At 34.8% G+C, this 21,144-nt stretch overlaps 1 protein-coding gene and 1 pseudogene across 2 annotated transcripts in view; one reads left to right on the top strand and one right to left on the bottom strand.

The window, feature by feature from the left end:
* The first annotated feature begins 1,517 nt into the window (after positions 1-1,517).
* Positions 1,518-11,291, top strand: LOC145072118 (beta-glucosidase 11-like; annotated as a pseudogene). The gene is made up of 10 exons (XR_013690927.1): positions 1,518-1,821; positions 1,937-2,000; positions 2,695-2,782; positions 2,916-3,178; positions 3,468-3,583; positions 3,872-4,090; positions 5,139-5,167; positions 10,426-10,513; positions 10,603-10,693; positions 10,875-11,291. The product of XR_013690927.1 is annotated as a beta-glucosidase 11-like (transcript).
* Positions 11,292-18,573: 7,282 nt separating this feature from the next.
* Positions 18,574-21,144, bottom strand: part of LOC145073067 (beta-glucosidase 11-like) — a 45,026-nt gene continuing 42,455 nt past the window's right edge. The window contains exon 14 of the mRNA XM_079019616.1: positions 18,574-18,615. Within this exon, the coding sequence (XP_078875742.1) occupies positions 18,589-18,615 (27 nt within the window). The 3' untranslated portion in view covers positions 18,574-18,588. The remainder of the gene's footprint in view (positions 18,616-21,144) is intronic.

Below are 21,144 nucleotides of genomic sequence, written 5' to 3'. Positions count from 1 at the left end.
CTCAGTTTTCTTTGTATCACAGGTATCGATACGAAGATATATTTCACGGAGAGATTAAAGGAGATGTAAAATCTTTAGTGTAAATAATGTAAGTTCCATTTATACTTATGTGTCTGTATCGGAACATGACATCCCGAGATTTTGTTATATGATGAAAATACATTTCTTTAAATAAATGTTTTGATAATTTTTATCATATTTTGTTTTGGAAACAAATTTTGCAACTGTTTTCTTTAAAAGATTACTCTTATTTTAAAAACAAAGCATAAACAAATCGGTCTTTTCTGGCCGAGAAATTGGGGATGTCACAGTAGCTGATGGACTTATGATTGGTTTAATGAATGGGATGGTTGTTTTTGCTCATTATTGATTGGGTATTCACAGAGGAGAAAAAAATCAACAATTTCAATGAAGAATATGAAGAATATGATATCAATAAAGAAAATGGCGGTGGTGAAGGGTATGTGGTGGTTTGGCAGGTGGAAGTTAACGATGGTGATGGTGTTTTGTAGTGGTTGTAATGGAGAAATAAGGGTGGTAATTTTGGTCTAGTGATGGTAGTGGTGATGGTGGACAGTTGTGGTGATAGTGGTGGTAATGGTAGACACGGAGTAGGGTAGTGTGGGGGTATGACTATGATGTGTGTGTGAGAGAGAGAGAGAGAGAGTAAGAGAGAGTGGGCGAGACCCTTTTAGATTAAATTATTATATTATATTATATTATATTTTTTTTTTATTTCATAAATAGTCCTTATGGTAGTGAAATGATGAAATTGTACTTTAGTTAACGAACAAAAGATGATGAATCAACAATAAGGAAAGTAGGAAACGCGATTAGTAGAGGACGAAGGAAGCACGATTAGTAATTGGTCGGATGATGTTGATCCTCTGATACGTGTACATCGATGACTATCCCATGAAATTCAATATCAAATTTTAAGAAATGTTGAACTACGTGATAGTGAAGTGCATCACGCACTACGGCGTGATTTAATGGAAGATATTTGGGAATGTTTTTTACGAGACAACGATCAAAATTAATATTTAATTTCATCAAGTGTGACTCACATAATAGAGTAGTATTATATCTCTAGAATGAGGTAAATTGGAAACATTAATATATATATATATATATATATATATATATATATATATATATATATATATATATATATATATATATATATATATATATATATATATATAATTTCATATGATTGTTTTTTATTGTATGCTCGTAGGTTTTTAAATAAAAAAAAATCATGTAATAGCCCACTTTCTTAATGTGATTCATTATCTGATTTTGTTTACTTTTACGCATAGACCCATTTCTTTTTTCTAAGACTTTTGGAGTTATAAAATCATATATTACGTATATATTCAATACATATAGATTAATAAAATTCTATAAAAACTAATTTATGATATTTATTTAAAGATTAAAAGACTTTTCTTCTTTTTCCCAAGGCAATATCTATTAGATGCCAATGTGTCATCTAATGACTGTAGAGTTGTATCATTCTCAGTTCCATTGTTAGGATGCTCTAAGACCGACGTGGCATCTCCATTTATCGTCCAATCATAATATGTGGTTATGATATCTCTTCAAAATTTATCCAGAACACAGACAGCGTCATTTGCCTGCTAAGATAGTCGATTCATCACTTGCGATATGCCGAAATATTTTTTCCGTCTTCTTGCTCTTGCTCTTGTTCTGGTGATTGGAAATGTAGGATTCTTGGCATTCGGTGTGGCTGATGAATATGGAAGAGATGATTTTCCCGCTGAATTCGTTTTTGGTTCCGGAACTTCCGCTTATCAGGCATCTGCTCTTAATTAATTCATAACTTCGATCGATTGAAGTTTGAAGTGTGTGTAAATGAATATTAATCAATTTGGAGGTAGGTAACTGTGTATGTCTATATATATGTGATAAGGTTGAAGGAGCAGCGCTGGAAGATGGAAGGAGTTTCAGCATTTGGGACGCCTACGCTCATTCAGGTAATAAAAATTAATACTCATGTGTCGACTACTCTTCCGTTGGATTTTCCGGTCAATCTCAAAATTGGGTTGGATCGATGGTTTCCTCCATCTGTACTGAATTTAATTAGGGGCGTTCGGTTGTACGTGTTCAGTATATATTAAATACAAGCATAAGATAACCATTTGATTTGAGTTAAAGTTAAGACTCAAGAGTCAAGAGTCGTATCCTAGTATATGGACGCATTCCAAAGAAAATTTATAAATATTAATGCCATTTACACCTAATTTAATAATTTCTGGTTACATCCACGCACTTCATTTGGGCATCTAAATTCCTTTCCATCTTCAATATAGAAATTAAGTCTGTACATCTAGCTCCAAACCAAGTGTCCTGTATCTTGGATGATCCATATTAAAATCTTTAGTGCAGCTTTATTGATGGAGGGCAATATGAAGTTGTGGAGTTTAGCTAGGGTTTCTTGAAAATTCCTACACTTTTTATAGCCAAGGGATAAACATTAATTGACTGGATATATGCTTGTAATTGACTCTATCTGTTCAGAACGTATCTAATCTAATTTGAATGATATAGCTAGCTTGAGGATTTTCCTAAGATGATTATATATATATATATATATATATATATATATATATATATATATATATATATATATATATATATATATATATATATATATATATAATTATGCAGGAATACAACCACATGTTACATTAAATCATATAGATCTACCGCTGATACTTGAAGATGAATATGGAGGATGGCTTAGTAGAAAATCAGTGTACGTACGTTAAATATTTGTAACTAAAACTGTGGTTCCATATATATATGACCGACGCCGACCACCTTGTGTTATAATTAATTAATTAAGGCGCATGATAATATTGAACATGTAATTAAAATTATTAATGCAGGAAAGATTTTGTTGCATTTGCTGATGTATGCTTCAGGGAATTTGGTGATCGGGTTTTGCATTGGACTACCTTTAATGAAGCCAATTTATATATATGCTTTAGGTGGGTATGATACGGGTAGTTCACCTCCTGGACGTTGTTCTTCCCCATTTGGGTATATTAACTGTAGCAGAGGTGACTCTACTCATGAGCCATACCTTGTAGCTTACCATTTTCTTCTCGCACATGCATCAACTGTCAGACTCTACCGTGAAAAATACAAGGTAAATTCACCTCTGCATGGCCCTTCCATTCCATGATTTGCATTTAATTTGTTTGAAGCTTTAATTTCATCAGGTTCATGCTGGCTAGCTATATATGAAAAATTATTTACCACAATTGACACTTGATGGAATTGATCATCCTAACATGATCTATATCAATATCATCTTTTGCCAAAAATAATACTAATAAAGAAACATGCATCCACTACTTGTTTGGCTAAATACATATATAAAGAAAGAAACATTTACTGGCTACTTGTTGGCTAAATATCAGTGATGATCGATGCAGGCCATGCAGCATGGTTCTGTTGGAATAAATCTCTTAGCCTTTTGGTTTGAACCTTATACAAATACAATACAAGATGTCAAAGCTACCCAAAGTGCCAATGACTTCTATTTGGGTTGGTGAGTTCCTACGTACTACATAAAGTTTAACCAAAAGCTGCTATACGCTTGCTAAAATGGGCAATATATATATGATTACACATTAGGCGACTTAAACACATTTCATTGTTTTGTTAAGTCATTTAAGACTAAATATATCCCATATTGGCCCATTAATTTTTGGCAAATGGGTCGAAATTACCACTTATACCAAAAGCTATTATTAGAAATTCGCAATTTGTAGATAAATTGTGTTGGTCTTTGAATGGAACTTCTGCTTTGAAATTTGTTTCATGAATCCTACTTCAGGTTTTTGAATCCCTTGGTGAAGGGAGACTACCCAGAAACAGTGAAGAAGAGTGCAGGGAACCGAATTCCAACTTTTACCAAACTCGAATCACAGAAAATCAAGGGTTCATTTGACTTCTTAGGCATAAACCACTATACCACATTATACATCAAGGACAACCCCAATGATCTTGAAACCGATATATACCAGGGACGTTTATGCAGACATGGCGCTTATATGTATGTATCTAGCTACTTCATCATAGAAAATCACAAAAATGACCCAAAAAGGTAATATTAATGCATAACACAAAATGACCACCTTTTCAATATCTATCATGAAGTGATCACCTATTTTGCGAAAATTCGTGAAGTAGTTTTTTTCTGACATCATATTTTGTGAACTTTATTTTGTTTTCGCAAAAAATACATAATTTTCATTTTGCAAAAAAATTCTCAAAATTGGGTAACATAGGTATTTATTTATAATGTAAACAAAAATAGGTTTAGTGAAACAGTTTTGTTTGTCTTTCAAGCATTTGATTCTCATGAGGTGCAATGTTCAAGGAACTTGAAAATATGTGGAAAAAGGTCGTCTTTAAAAGGACTCGAATATGGAACCTCATGGCTTGTAAGCCAAACTTCTTAACCAGTTTTGTGTAGATACAAAGAAATATATCTCTTATTCAACTTCCTTAATTTCTTTTATTTCGCAAGATGACGTCATTATGTGAACTACAATGTAATTTTTTTATAGAAAAATAAATTTTATTTTCACAAATTAAAGAAGTATTTATTTGAAATGTAAACAAAAGTAGGTGCAACAAAATGGTGAAGGTGTTTGGCTATCAAATACCTTAATAATTTTGCTAGACCTAATATTGTTTATAAGAAATACTTATATTATCAAATTTCGTGAAACTTCTATTATTTCATGAAAAGGTAAAGTTCGTGAAATATGATGTCAAAAAATGCTATTTCACGAATTAGCAAACTCTTTCACAAAATAGGTGCCTATTTGGTAATAATTAAATTTTGAAAAATTGGCCATATGGTGTTATGATCTTACCTTTGTGGTCATTTTTGTGATTAATACATTCGTTTAACTATTGCATTGTTGTCTCGTTTGATATATGAAAGTAATTAAATTAGATCACCCCGATAATTGCACATGTCTTCCTCTTGGAAGCAACCAAAATTGGCACTTAAATTTGCAACAAGTACTCTATAGTCTGTAGATAAAACTAATACTAACATCATGTGTGCATTTCTCTGCTTTGGATTGCAGACAGTGGAATTGAATTCCCAATAACCGAGGTACGTCAAATTTAATGTTTGATCATGTGTTGTTATTCTTTTCTTATTATTATTTCCCTATATCCTCCTCTAGTACTTGTAAGGTATCAACTTGATGATACCTTGGTGCCTAAGGAAGAAATTAGAATAACAAGGAAAGAAACAGGGATATAGAACAAAACAAAAGGAAAAGAGACTACTTACTAAACAAGACTTTTTATCACTGGAAAACTTAATGAGTTAAACTATATTTTATAATATTAGTTAAGATCTTTTAATACCATTTAGTGATCACAACACAATGAGTGAGAAGGTAAACGGGCAACAAGGTGCGGCGCTAAACCTTTTTTTTATGATAAAGTCAATTCTTTTGAAGACTACATCCATAGATCTAGGGGACATAACATTGCTTAAACTAACATCCTAAACTAACACAAATATGGCCTAGAATGAAAGTTTCCAAAAATGCTCCTGAAGGCTTATTTCTTGAATTACGCCAACATTTTCCCTCCTAATTCAAGAACAGAGATGTTCTTTACTCTTAATAGACTTCTCGTCTCTTCAAACTTCACTATAGCCATAGATTTTGTGAGTATATCAGCCCGTTGTTCAGCAGTTCCCACATGTTGCACGATGTTATCGTTCTCAACCGGTTCATGTATGAAGTGGTATCTCATGTCTATATGCTTTCTTCTTCCATGGAACACCAGGTTTGTCATACAGTTCCAAAGCTGATTTGTTGTTAACATACAACACTATATGGCTGATTATTCTTCTATTTAACTCTCCTAACATTCTTTGTATCTAAACTCCTTGACATGTGACACTCGTAGCTGCCATAAATTTTTCTTCACATGATCAAAGTACCACGCTTTGTTACTTCTGTGAGGCCCATGTAACAAGGTTTTCATTAAGATAAAATGATATACTTGATGTGCTTCTCCCTTCAATCACAACTCTAGCTAAATCGCTATTTGTATAGTCGATGACACTGTCTTCTTCACAACTTCTTACATACTCCAAACCATACGTGGTTGTTCCCTTTATGTACCAAATATGTTTCATGACTAGTAAGTGCTATGAAGTTGGCATTTCCTTAAAGCAACTCACAATTCCAACCGAAAACTCGATGTTTTTTTGGGTATGTGTCAGATATCTTAATCCCCCAGTAATACAATCCCCTAATAATACTTCTTTATAAAGTGGGATCAACAATTTCTCCTTATTAATCTTTACTTAACTTTAGTCTTGGCTCCATTGGGTACTTGCATGGATTACACCTAATTATACTTGATTTTTCAAGTACGGATTTTACATAAGTTGTTTGTTTTAAGATGATTCCCTCCTTATGTAGACTTACCTCAATCCCAAGGTGGTACGATAACAACCCAAGGTCACTTATATCAAACTCGTTGCTCATTTGTTGTTTGAACAACTTTACATCATCACCATGATTTCTAGTGACAATTAGATCATCCACATATATTCTAACTATTAGTGGATTTCGGTTTTTCTTCCTTGTGTAAACGACATACTCTTGTAGACATCTTACAAAACCTAAATCTTTTAGAAATTTGTCTAGTCGTGAGTTCCAAGCTCTAGGAGCTTGTCACAATCCATACAACGCCTTATGTTGACTCACCTCAATCCCAAGGTGGAACGATAACAACCCAAGGTCACTTATATCAAATTCGTTGCTCATTTGTTGTTTGAAAAACTTTACATCATCACCATGATTTCTAGTGACAATTAGATCATCCACATATATTCTAACTATAAGTGGATTTCGGTTTTTCTTCCTTGTGTAAACGACATACTCTTGTAGACATCTTACAAAACCTAAATCTTTTAGAAATTTGTCTAGCCGTGAGTTCCAAGCTCTAGGAGCTTGTCACAATCCGTACAACGCCTTTGATCATTTGTACACCAACTTTGGCTTGTATTTCTTCATAAAACCCTCTCGTTGAGTTACACAAACCCCTTCCTCTAATTCTTCATTAAGAAAGGCTGATTATACATCAATATGATGTACACTCCAACTGTTCTTAGCTGCCAAAGCAAGTAGAATACGCATAGTGTCTATTCTAGCCACAGGTGCAAAAACTTCATCGAAATCAACCCCATGTTTTTGCACAAAACCCTTTGCAACTAACCTTGCCTTGTGCTTTAAGATATTTCCATTTGGATCTCTTTTTATCTTGAAGTCCCACTTGAGGCCAATGAGTTTTCTCCCTTTTGGCAACTCTAGCAACTTTCAAGTTTTGTTTTTCTCAATTACACTTAGCTCACTCTTCATTGATTCTTCCCATTCAACAATTCCTTTTGCCGTTGAGTAAGATGTGGGTTCCTTGTCATCATTTAGGAACAAAAATTCACTATAATCTTCATATATATCAACCAAGGTGCGAATTTGAGTGGAGCATGGTTTAATTGTAGACGAGGTCGAGCTAATTGCACTTGTTGTATGGGAAGATTCAGGACTTAATGAAATATTATGAGGGTTTTCAAGTACACCATTATCCTAATTTGTATTGTCTCATTTGAGTTCTCTCCATGCTACTCGCTATCACCAGGGGTGTTTGTGTTCATCGAGATGTAATATATCGAAGGTGAAGATTTCATTTGATGTTGTTTGTTGCTTGCCCCTATTCTCATGGTTTATTTTCTTCGAAAATCACATCTCTACTTACTATAACGTTTCATACCTTTTTCTAACCCCTAGTGAACTAGCTTTTTGCTATAAACTTCTAATTTACTCAAATGCCTTCCGGTTACTCGCATGTGTGCAATGCAACCAAAAACTCTTACATGATCAATTCGTGGTTTTCTTCCGGTCCATGCTTCATATGGTGTACCATATTTGAGAGCTTTAATGGTTGGTTACATGATTGAGAATGTAGATCGTACGAGTCACCGCCTCACCCCATAACACATCAGGCACTTTCAAGCTTTTCAAACTACTTCTGGCCATCTCTACAATCGCGCGATTTCGTCTTTGCAGGACCCATTCTGTTGTGGAGAGTAGGGTGTTGTATAGTGCATGTTATGCCACTTTCCTTGCAATAAAACGGTTTGGAAGAAACTCACCTTCTCGATCTGTACGAAGTGTTAAAATCTTCTCACTGGTTTCCACTTTGACTATTGCTTTAAATTATTTAAATACTTGCAAGGCTTTATCCTTACTTTTCATTAAATATGACCACATAGCTCTTGTATAATCATCAACTAGCAACATGAAGTACTTGTTCCCTGCTCCTGCTGGTGTGGGTGGCGAGATGGGACCACAAAGATCCCCATGCACGAGTTCAAGTCTTCTTTTTGCTCTCTAAAGGTTGTTTGCGTGGGATATATTTTTCGTGTTTGTTTTCCAGCCAGACATCCTTCACACGGCTGGTGGGGTTATTGATCTTAGGTAATCCCTCCCCAATATTTGCGTTAGACATGTGTTTAAGGGACGAGAAACTTACATGGCCCAAGCGATTATGCCATAACCATGTTGGGTCTATTGTTTAGCCAAGTAGTCACATAGATTCTTCTTCATCAAACAAGTTTTTGTACTGGCGATATTTAGATTGCAAGACTTTCATTAACAACCTACATTTTTCATCGAGAACCCACATGTAAGAACCATACATAACGATTCTATCACCATTTTGAACCAACTGTCCTAAGCTAATAATGTTGTTGCATACTCTTGATATAAAATATACTTCCTTGAGTTCTCAATGTTCACCCTTCTTGTATTTAAAAATGATAGAACCCCTTCCTTCGATTCAAACTCTAGTCTCATCTCCAAATTTGACAAAAACTTTAGCTGAGTTATCAAGTTTTCAAAATTTTCTTTCACCCGTCATGTGGTTGCTAGCCCATTTGTCAAGGCACCATACTTTTGATTGGTTAGATACTTCTTCCCTCTGTCTTAAGGTCGAATTTACTTAATTTTTATCCTTTTAGCATGTCTTCATCTTTAACATCTTCATTATGCAATGCTACAAGTAACAAAGCTGGTTTGGCATCACTGGCACCCCGGTTTAGATTTGCTTCTTGATTCCTTTCTTTTCGTGGGTTCTTCCATTCGGAAACATAATGCTTGTATTCTTAGCAGTTATAGCATTGTATCTTACTTTTGTCGTGGTTTTGAGTTCGATTTTGCCCATGACTTCCTCTGTTCTGGTGATTTCCACCTCTTCCATGACCTGAGTTGTTGCAACTTCCTCTTCCACGTCCTTTTCCTTGTCCCCCACGATTACTCGAATTACCCCGTTGCTTGTTTCTTGACTCTTGCCCGTTTTTTTTGCTTCTTGTTTCTTTCTGACCATTCTTCACGGGTTAAGAGCTATTTCTTTTCGTCTGCTTCTTGATGTACTTAAATGCGCACTTCATGTGCTTTGAGTCTACCAACCACGTTTTCAATAGTCATTGTATCAAGATCAATAAATTGATCAATGGTTGATGCAATTTGAACAAACTTAGAGGGCACGACTCATAGAATCTTCTTGAATTGATGGTGTCACCTAATGTTCGGATGTTGCTCACGATATTGTTGATTTTTGCTGAAAAATCATCAACCATCCCAGATTCTTTCATGCTAAGAATCTCGAATTCAGCCTTTAGTGACTGAAAAATCATATACATAGTCTTGAGTGTTTCCCAACCGAGTCATGGAAGATTTCCACCTCTTCCATGACCTGAGTTTGATTTTGCCCATGACTTCATTATACAATAGGCTTTACTCTGGGATAGCTTGATAAATAGTTGTCATGACCATCTTATCCTTCTTGACACCAACCGGGTTCTTGGGGACTTTTTTGGCTCAATCGCATCCCAAACTTCCTGTGCTTGCATGAAGACTTTCATCTTAATCGTCTCTGCAACGTAGTTGTAGTTGGTTCCAGTCAAGACATGATATTGCATCTTCAGTCCTTCCATGGGTGAGAATGTGATCGATCGACTTTTACTGTGATACCAAGTGTAAGGTATCAACTTGAGGATACCTTGGTGCCTAAGGAAGAAATCAGAACAACAAGGAAAGAAACAAGGGAATAGAACAAAACGAGAGGAAAAGAGATTACTTACTAAACAAGATTTTTATTGCTGGAAAACTTAATGAAAAATAACTAAAACATTGCCCTTATTTATACTATTAAAAATAGCATTCTAAACTAACACACAAATACTGCCTTAAAGGAAAGTTTCCAAAAATGCCCCTGAAGGTTTATTTCCTGAATTATGCCAACAGTACTAAATCTCTTATTTTTATTTTTGTTTTTAAATCTTAGTTCCCCGTGATTCCAATTGGTCTGGAAAAGCTCCTTAACCATCTCAAGTAAGAATATAGGAATCCTCCTATCTACATCCATGAAAATGGTATACATCGAACATATTAATTAGTACTTCAAATATAAATATGAGTGTATGGTATATGGACATGTATATCTTGTTCTAACTTCTGATAGGGCAAGTACAAGCACGTAATGGAACATTGATGGACACCCCAAGGGTAGAGTACTTGCATGCGTATATTGGTGCTGTGTTGAGTGCACTAAGGTATGCCTCTGCTTGAATTAACCTATGAAGGAAAGGGCACGTACACATGCATGGATGATGCTACTTAATTTCTACTCAATAATCCTTATTAAAAAGTTTCACCTTTAAAGAGCTTTATATATACATGCAGATGATTAATGCTCATCTGTTCTGGTTCTTTTGGTCTATGACATGGTAACAGGAATGGATCAAACACGAAGGGTTATTTTGTCTGGTCCTTCTTTGATCTCCTTGAGATGGTGGGTGGCTATAATTATGGTTATGGTCTGTACTATGTTGACCTTGATGACAAGGAGTTGACACGATATCCTAAGCTTTCTGCACACTGGTATGCCAATTTTTTGAAAGGAAACAACATCAATGTCATAATTCCAAAGGTGAAGCTAAAAGACTCTTTTTCTAATTAACATGATTAGCTTTTGGCTTAAGTACTAATATTGTTGTGACGCTCATTTTTCATCATCATAACCACGTATGTATAAGTGGTGCTACGATGTTGGAGTTGGACCATACTTCACTACATTTCTACAATATGAATAACATGTAATTTGTTTAGAGGGAACCACATGGACACCCTATGATTAGTTGATAGTTTCAATATTTTCCAGTTAATATATATATATATATATATATATATATATATATATATATATATATATATATATATATATATATATATATATATATATATATATATATTTCTGAAAACCTACTTTATTTTGTCTTTTTTCTTTTTTTTTGTGATTTAATATATTTTACTACGTATTTTGTTCTATTATTAAATCCATTCTATTTTGAAACAAAATTTCCACCTCGACCAGCGTGACTTTATAGTATAGCAGGTTACCGTGACGAGGTGACAATCTTTTTCACTAAGACGGGTAGGTATGGGCAACACGAGTACGCGTTATTCCGACGTGGCAATCTAATAACGGCGGTATAACGTGCCGAACACCGCGCCCGGCTTGCGTTTTTAGCCGTTATGGTATAAGGCGTTACGATGGTAACACGTGACAACGGGAGGATTTCTATGCAAATTAACTCCAACGGATATATTTTTGATTTTTCAACCGTTGTAAAACGATCAAAAAAGTAAAAAAAATAATAATAATAATAGATTTTCAGTCTTTTTACAACTACATATATACATATACATCAACCTTTATCTTTTATACAAACCTTTTTACTTTCAAATCTTCAAAAAAAATCTCTTTTCCCTACTATGGATCAAAACTCCAACACTCCTCCTCCAAACAGAAATACACCTCCGCCTGTTGGTTTTGCACAATACGAGATGTACGCGAACATTCTCAACACACAAGACAATTTTTTCAATCTCGTCTCACCACCACCACAATTCACTACAAACCTTCCACAAAACATTTTCAACCCATTTGATACAATTCAAAAAAATACCACACAACCACAACCCACCCAATAAACTGTACCCGAGACGCAAGCGGGGGGAGCAGAAAAAAAACGGCCCAAAAAGGGAGATCGCGAAGGAAAGGGAAAGCGGTTACGGTGGAGCAATCGGAAGACGAACCTCCAACATGGTGGACCGCGGACGATGAGTACGCATTGGCGGTGGCTTGGTGCAGGACATCAAAAAATCCAACGCAAGGAAACGACATGCGAAGAGTTGCCTTTTGGGAAGCCGTGATCGGGAAATTTCGTAGCCTTTTGAATAAAGATGAAAATTACCGCAATCACGACATGTTGAGTAGCAAATGGACTCAAATAAGCAAGAAGTGCACCAAGTTCAATTCCACCTACAACAAGCTTTCCTCGAACAAGCAAAGTGGTGCGACCGATTTTGACGTTTATAAAGCAGCGAAGGAGCAATATCATGTGGAGATCGGTCACGTTTTTTAGCACGAAAAAATTTGGGAGATTGTGAAGGAAGACCCAAAGTGGAATAAAACCGACATATTTACGGAACAACAATCGAAGAGGTTGCGTGGCTCGGGTTCGGTCGATGTTTCGGACGCACGCACGAACATCGACCTCAATGCGGACACGGATGAGATACCGGACAACTTGAACGACATTGAAGAGATCTCCCCTCCTCGACGACCAATAGGCCGCGACAAAGCGAGACGTGCTTAACGGCACGCGGATGAAACCGAAAGTAGACGACGAGAGCAAGCCGAAATGAAAAAAAAAATTTGACGAGCACAACGAAATCTCGCGTAAAAGATATGATTTGCAACGGAAACATTTTGAGTTCTTGCGTCGTGAAGCCGAGGACGATCGTATTGCGAAAGATTAGACAATTCTTCAAACTAGCGAGGATAATTTGTCACCGAGACGGTTGGAGACACTCTGAAAAATGAAGGCGAAGATTGAGTAGAAATATTTAGACGAATATTAGTGTTTCTTTTCGTTGTAATGTTTTTTTTTTTGCTATTTTTTTCGGTATATTTTTTTTCGTTGGAATGTCATTTTATGTTTTTTCGTTGTAATGTAGTTTTTAATTAGTATTTAATTTAATTATGTGTCATTTAATTTATATGTTTTTTAAAAATTATTATGACATAAATTAAAAAAATAAAACAAAATAGAAAAATAATTACAAACATAAAAAAAAAAATTAAAAATAAATAGTGTTATTACATGTTATTTGATGTTGTTCATTTCCACCTTTGGTATTATAACACTTATTTATGACTAGGATGATAATGTGACACCTTTTGAGTGTGATAACATGTAATAACATGTTGCCCCACACCCATGCCAACAACTTTATCTATTTTGACAACAATGACAATTTTTTGTTTTCATCTTTGTAAAGGTGACATCTTTTTTTTTTCAGAAACAAATTGTTAAATGTGATATTTTTGTATATTGTATTTTGTATTTTTTTTCTCTTTTTTCATTTTTTTGTACTTTTTTTTTGTTAAACTAGAAAAATGAAAACCATAATGTGTATCTTGTGTTTGTGGTTGTTAGCACCAAAAACCAATGCCACATACCATAGGCAACATTGCTCCATGAATTCTCTCGGTTTCATAAGTTATCTGGATGATTGTTGGCACTAGATTCCCACAATTAATTACCCAATAGCACTATTAAAATATATAGTTGTTATTGTACGTGCCATAACTTTAAACATGCCTATTTATTTAAATGTGAAGTACATATGATGACTGAAGTTCGTTTAAATTTGTTTGTTTTTGAGGCTACATGGGAAGGTTTCAGCCTGCAATTCATATTTAACGGTGCTGAAAGATGGAGATCAAAAAGAAGAATGTGATGTTATTTGTTTTGGGATGAGTCTCGCGCTAAAAAAATATGTTAATGATGAATTATCTAAAATCCTACATATCTTAATTTAAATTATAGAAAAAACCCACATAATATTAAATATTTTCGTAAACAATAATATTAAATATTTTGTATCAACAAATGACCTTAGTTTTAAAACTTATCATAAAAACTATTTATTTTGGCAAAAAAGCATGCTAGTTCCTTGTAATCACTTTTTCCGACTTCATATATCATGAACAAGGTTATAACATGTGAAAATCACGTTCGGTATGTTTAAATTATTATATATATAGACAAAAGAAAATGTCGAAAAACATAGGTTTTGAAAATTTTTGTTTAAAACATTGAAAGTTTTATTGGGATAGATTAAAATTTGGGAGATTTTATACGATTTTTAAAATATTTCGAAATTGTTATTAGGATATGAATTTTTATTTTCAAATTTTGAATTGAAGTTGATTTGTTACAAAAAAATTATAGAAATCATAGAAAAATGTCACATACTCACGTATCAATGTTACTTTCCTCCTTGAAGTCAGTGTTTTATGTTTAAGTCTTGTCTTTCGGACATAAATGAAATTAAAAACAATTTTAAAATAGAATAAATTTGCCATCTCAAAAAAAATATATATCATGAATAATAATCTTTTCATTAAAATGACATATTTTTTCTGCTAAAAATCTACTATGATATCATGTCGTGAAAATTGTATGGCATGAATATTTCTTAAAATTTAAGCAAAATGAGGCATAATAAAATTAGTTACAATTTTGGTTTCTCAAGAGCATATATGGTGCAAGTCCCTTTAAAAACTACAGTATGCGTTTACATATGTTTCTTAAATTTTGTAAATAAAAACAAACTAACTTTAACTTGAAACCCATCGACTTCTCCTAAAGCCAAACATAGTTGAAAGAGAATTAATGTAGCAAAACCGCAATTTTTGTATTCACGATTTTTTGAAGGAAAAAGCACCGCAACAATATGTTTTGTGAACTTTTTATGATCAAATATAAAAATTTCAGGATACATCAAGTCGTGGACAGTAGAATCACAGAGTATCCATGGTGAAAAGTAATAATTTTGTGATGTAAGTGGAATTTTAATGATTAGTTCCAAAAGCAATGAGAGGATTATTGATATATACATTCTATTTTTTCAAACATATGCATCAACAAATCAAACATCAAATTACAAAAGAATTGAATTGTATTTGCATGGTTTGATTTTATGCCAACCATTAAGTATGGATAGAGGCCTTTCCCTTTTCCCTTTTGTTTTCTTTTTTTTTTTTTTTCTTTTGGAAACGGCAACTTTTATAAAAAGAACCGACTAGCGAAGGAACAAACCAACAGAACCCTTTTGTTTTCCTATCCTTTTAATTCCTATTTTGTCTGCTCTTAATTAGAATTAGCTAGAATGATTTGAATTCCTTTTTTCATGATTGCGTTCCATTAATTCTTGGAACCAGAGGAGACGAGAGGCATCGATCCTTATTATTTATTCCTCAAGTACAAAATGTAGATTTACAAACGTCAAGAACAAGGTCCACAGCAAACAAAGCTTCACCAGATCACCGGCGATTGGGTTTATCCGGGCAAACATCCGAGAACAAGAGAAAATGGTAAGCATATGGCCGAAGCTCACACCCAGCCCCATTTGAGTCGGACCCACCTTGAAAAAGATGGAGTCCCAGGCCAAGCCGAGTCCAAGCTGAGCCAAGTACATAAAAATAGCCATTGGTGTGCGATGAAATCCACTGTCGGCCCACACCAGCCAAGCCGATAACCCCATGACGAAAGCCGAGGAAACACAGGTTAGGTGTAGCGCCCACAAGGGTGGGATCCAGAATGGCCTGTCGAGGTCCTGGTAGTGGAAGGTGTCGGTCTCTCCGAACATCATGATATTGGATACGGTTAGAGCCACCGGGATCGCAATAGCTATGCCTAGTGACCGGACGCCGCGACTTGCCGTCGACGGTTTCTTTTGAGATCTCGTTCTGGCGACATTGATTGTCATGTTTTGGTTACTACCGTCTTATCTTATTTTTATGATTCCTTCTTCTTCTTCTTCTTTCTGTGTTACAAGGAGAGATAAAAAGTAATTTCTGTTTCTGATATGGTTAAAACTTGAAAGGGAAAGACGACATGGGATATGACGGTGAAGAGAATTTTCAGGACATGTGTTTTGTTTATATTTTATATAGAGAGGTTCTTCGGGGAACTTCTTAATCAAGATGGACAAGGACAAACACGCCGCAACCAATGGCAGCTAAACTCGTGGCAACCAAGATTTGGTCAATATATTGGCCTTCCAGCATCTTCAATGCAATTTTTTTTTTTTTTTTTTTTTTTTTTAAAGAATATAGATCATTTAAAAAAAATCATGTGCTTTTAAGCAAAAGCTTAGCAGATAAAAAAAACTTTCTACAAATTTATAATTAAAATATTTTTAAAATTTTTGTTATCAATTTGTTATTGGAAAATCTACTACAATACATTTTTATAAAAACTTGTGTATTGAAGATGTTTTTAATTAAATAGTGAGAAATAGTCAACTAAAAAAACTATATAAAAACTTATAGGAGATACTCTTAAACTATATATATATATATATATATATATATATATATATATATATATATATATATATATATATATATATATATATATATATATATAGTTTAAGAGTATCTCCTATAAGTTTTTATATAGTTTTTTTAGTTGACTATTTCTCACTATTTATGGGTTCAATTGAGAAAATAAAAAAGGTTGAGAATGGGGGGAATCATTCTCAGCTACTCATTTTATTCAAGCATAAAAAGACACGGTGGCAAATTTGTAAATATGAGAACAGCCTTCAATCTCAAATGGGTATCTGTAGTTCAAACCCATTCATCGTTCATCATCCAAATTTTTTCTCCAACTTTCAACAATCATCCAGATTTCTTCAATTAAATCATCATCAACATCATCCAGTGCTAATCAATTATCGATCTTCGTCAATAATCAACACGATTCAACAGTTAACAACAAAAATTCGTTTTTGGTTTTTTTAATTCAACATTCAATTGTGCTTGAATACGATCAGATCTTCAACATCTATGATTAATTATACTCCCAGCGTTATTAGATCAACATCATCGATAATCAACAAAAATTCACTTCATATCATTCATTCAACATCGATTATCAAATAAAACTTGAAAATTAAGGTTAGAAAAATATCAAATCGTTTTTTTTTTTTTTTGAAAAATTTCATATAATTCTCTATCAATCTACTCTTTTGTAAGATTTAAATAGTCAAAATATCATGTTTTTAACATTTTTAAAAAAAGTTAAATTGTATGCACTCCAACTGTTTGATGAAATGCATGAACTAAATTACCACGTTATATTCATATATGAATATGTTTTCTCAGTATATGATTATTAAAACAAAAAAAACAAATATGCAAGTCTGTATGTTATTCATATGTGAATAACATATAAAAATTATATATATTTGTGAAAATACTATGTAATATTCATATGTGAATATACTGTGTAATATTCATAAGTGAATATATCATCTAATATTCACAAATGAATATACTATGTAATATTCACATGTGATATGTCATATAATACTATGTAATATTTAGATATGAAAATATTATCTAATATTCATAAGTGAATATATCATCTAATATTCACAAGTGAATATACTATGTAATATTCATAAGTGAATGCATTGTCTAATACTTAAATATGAATATACTATGTTTATTATATGCTATATTCATATATGAATGATACTTCAATTGTAAAAAAAAATAATAAATAAATAAAAAAAATAAAAAAAATAATCATAGTTTTTATTCATAACTGAATAACGAATGTACTGTAGTAAAAACTTGATTCATTTTTATTCACTTATGAATAACGATAGCTGAAAATATAAAAAAAAAAAAAATTTATTTTATCTTAAAACTATATCAATATGGATGTCTATTTGTAGAGAATAAAAAATCATGAATTTTGGTATATTTAAAATCATTTTTCGATAAAAATAGCTTCTTAAAAATTAAAAAAAAAAAAAACGAAAAAACTATGTTTTTGTATATATTAAGGTAATGATTAACATAGTTTAAGAAAACATGTTTTGTTGGAAAACACATGTCTATTCCTTTCTCATTTCTGCTGGTACGACGGAGGCTTTTGCGGCAAAAATAAATGAGTGACTGAGAATGATTCCCCCATTCTCAACCTTTTTTTTTCTCAATTGAACCCTCCTATATATATATATATATATATATATATATATATATATATATATATATATATATATATATATATATATATATATATATAACATTTTTTTGTTGTACACAAAAAATATAACTATTTCTAAAGCTTTGAATAATGAATATTAATGCGAAATGGTGTTGAGTAATATTATAAATTGTAACATTCCAAAAATTCAGATAAAATTTTTATTTTTAAATTCATTCAAATTGTACGATAATCACATCAAACAGTTGAAAGTATATCATAGTAAAATATTATCAGAGTATAAAATCTCAAAATCACATGATACGGAAAACATAGGTGGATGCAGTGTGATCAAGTCGGGTCCTTCCCTTTCAAGCTCGAAGTACCTGAAACATAAACTGAAAATCGCAAGCACAAAATATAATGAGTTCCCCCCAAAATACCTCATACCATACATATATAACACTAAAAAACATATTTGGTCTATTTCACCCCATTCGATATCTTTCAACCAGTATTGGGTCTATTTCACTCCCTTCGGTATTGGGTCTATTTCACCCTTTCGGTATTTTTCAACCAATACTAGGTCTATTTCACCCCCTTTGATATCTTTCAACTAGTATCAGGTCTATTTCACCCCTACCACTAACACATATAATCATAAAAGTAAGAGTCATATAGACATCAAGCAGATACATGCATAACATGTAATTGTCACGAAGATAATCATCATACTACAAACATAATCTAGTGGGTTGGCATTAGTGCCTTCGACCCACGGTGTAACACCCGAAATCAGAAAGGTCAAGAAAGGAAAGGAAAAACCCTAAGTTGAAGAGGGTTGACTCGTCGAGTCCAGAAAGGAACTCGGCGAGTCGGAGCGGGATCCGGGTGTAAAGCAAGTAACCGACTCGGCGAGTCGGCGAGTGGACTCGGCGAGTCAGGTCTGGGTTTGGAAACCCTAATTTCGGGACTTGGTACCCTATTTAAGCGTCTCATTCTCCTCCCTAGGGTTCCTTTACTGCCTCTCCACCCCAGAACACCAAACCCTAGCCACCATATCCGTTTTTGAGCTAGATCTTGCCTTGAAGAGTGCACTAAAGCTTGGAGAAGGAAGAAAGGCCTTGGAGGTGCAAGAAGGGACTGTAGATTCGGGATTGAGAAGACATTTCAGACCAATTGGAGGTAATAAGTTGTTGCTTGGACTCCCTTTGCACCTAGATCTATTCTTATGTGTGGGTTTTGGACATTTTTTGGCATGATAAGTAACCATTTCGAGTTAGAGGTCCAGATCTGAGGTTGCTACCTCAGATCCATGCTTGTTTTGGTCTAGAATCCCCTAAAGTATCAGCCCTTGGTATGTTGAAGAAGTATGTTTGCCATAAACCCTAGTTGAATGTGTTTTGAGCCTAGATCTCTTGATCTACACGTAAAGTTTGCCACTTTACGTAGGGGATAGGCCTCAGAAGTATGGATCTATGAGTTGGAAGCCCTGTTTGGCTCGAAAAGCCACTACATGGATTAAGGACTGGATAGACTCGGCGAGTCCTTCGAGTGGACTCGGCGAGTAGCTTGAAGATGAGAGGAACTCGACGAGTGGGATGAACAGCTCGTCGAGTCGGATGAAGTTAGGCATGAACTCGGCGAGTTGGATGAACAACTCGACGGGTTGGATGAAGATTTCCTTGGGCTCGGCGAGTCTATTCTTGGACTCGGCGAGTCAGGTCGTGAAAACCCCAAACCCCTTCGAGTTGAAACTCGAATCAACGAGTCGGGTGGAGACTCAGCGAGTTGGACAGGTCAGGACTCGGAAATAGTTGACTCGGCGAGTCATGGTCTGACTCGGCGAGTCGAGTCGCGAATAGAAGGACCCTGAGCATATGAACTCGGCGAGTTATTAGGTGGACTCGACGAGTAGGGTTGACCTGGAAGGTTGACTTTGACCAGGATTTTGACCTTGACTAGAGTTGGCCTAGTTGACCTTTTTGGAGGTCAGTTGGACTAAGTGTTATCTTGGCATTGGTAGCTCGAGGAGCTAGTGGAGCAGCTGTTTGGAGTCGGAGGTCAAGTAGCAGTCAAAGGATTAGCAGCATCAGTTCAGCAATCTCAGGTGAGTTTCCTTCCAGTAGGAACGGGTCTAAGGCCACAATGCCAGCCCGTTCAGTTAGCCGTAGTTTCTGGACTCCGGTCTGATGCAGTAGTTAGCATGTTTGATGCCTTCGTGGCTCAGGCAGGATTTATGTGATATGTGAGTCGGGCTACGGCCCGATGTAGTATATGTGTGTTCATGCTAGTGGATATGTTCATGCTATGTTTAGTCAGCTTCGGACTTCGGTCCGATGTAGGGGACAAGGTCCCAGTCAGCTTTGGACTTCGGTCTGATGTAGGGGACAAGGTTCCAGTCAGCTTCGGACTTCGGTCCGATGTAGGGGACAAGGTTCCAGTCAGCTTCGGACTTCGGTCCGATGTAGGGGACAAGGTCCCAGTCAGCTTCGGACTTCGGTCCGATGTAGGGGACAAGGTCCCAGCCAGCTTCGGACTTCGGTCCGATGTAGGGGACAAGGTCCCAGTCAGCTTCGGACTTCGGTCTGATGTAGGGGGCAAGGCCCCAGTTAGCCCGGACTTCGGTCCGATGCAGTGGGCAAAGCCCAGTATGTGCTTTGTATGTTATTGTGTGGTATGTGGTAGATTAAGGGAGCTCACTAAGCTTCGTGCTTACGGTTTTCAGTTTTGGTTTCAGGTACTCGGTTTTCAAAAGAGGAGCTCGGGAAGATTGCAGTGCACACACCATAGTCAGTTAGCCTGGGAACGTTTGACTCTGATAATGATGTTATGTTTTGATTTAATACTCGAGAAATTATGTTATGACTTATGATACAGTTCTTATAAATATGATTTTAGTAATGTTTTTAAGGAAATTTTTAGTT

This window comes from Lactuca serriola, chromosome 9, assembly GCF_051521515.1.
Source record: "Lactuca serriola cultivar US96UC23 chromosome 9, Lser_US96UC23_V15, whole genome shotgun sequence".
NCBI classification, from domain to species: Eukaryota; Viridiplantae; Streptophyta; class Magnoliopsida; order Asterales; family Asteraceae; genus Lactuca; species Lactuca serriola.
The sequence above is the reverse complement of the archived record's forward strand: the minus strand, read 5'-3'. Positions and strand labels throughout refer to the sequence as shown.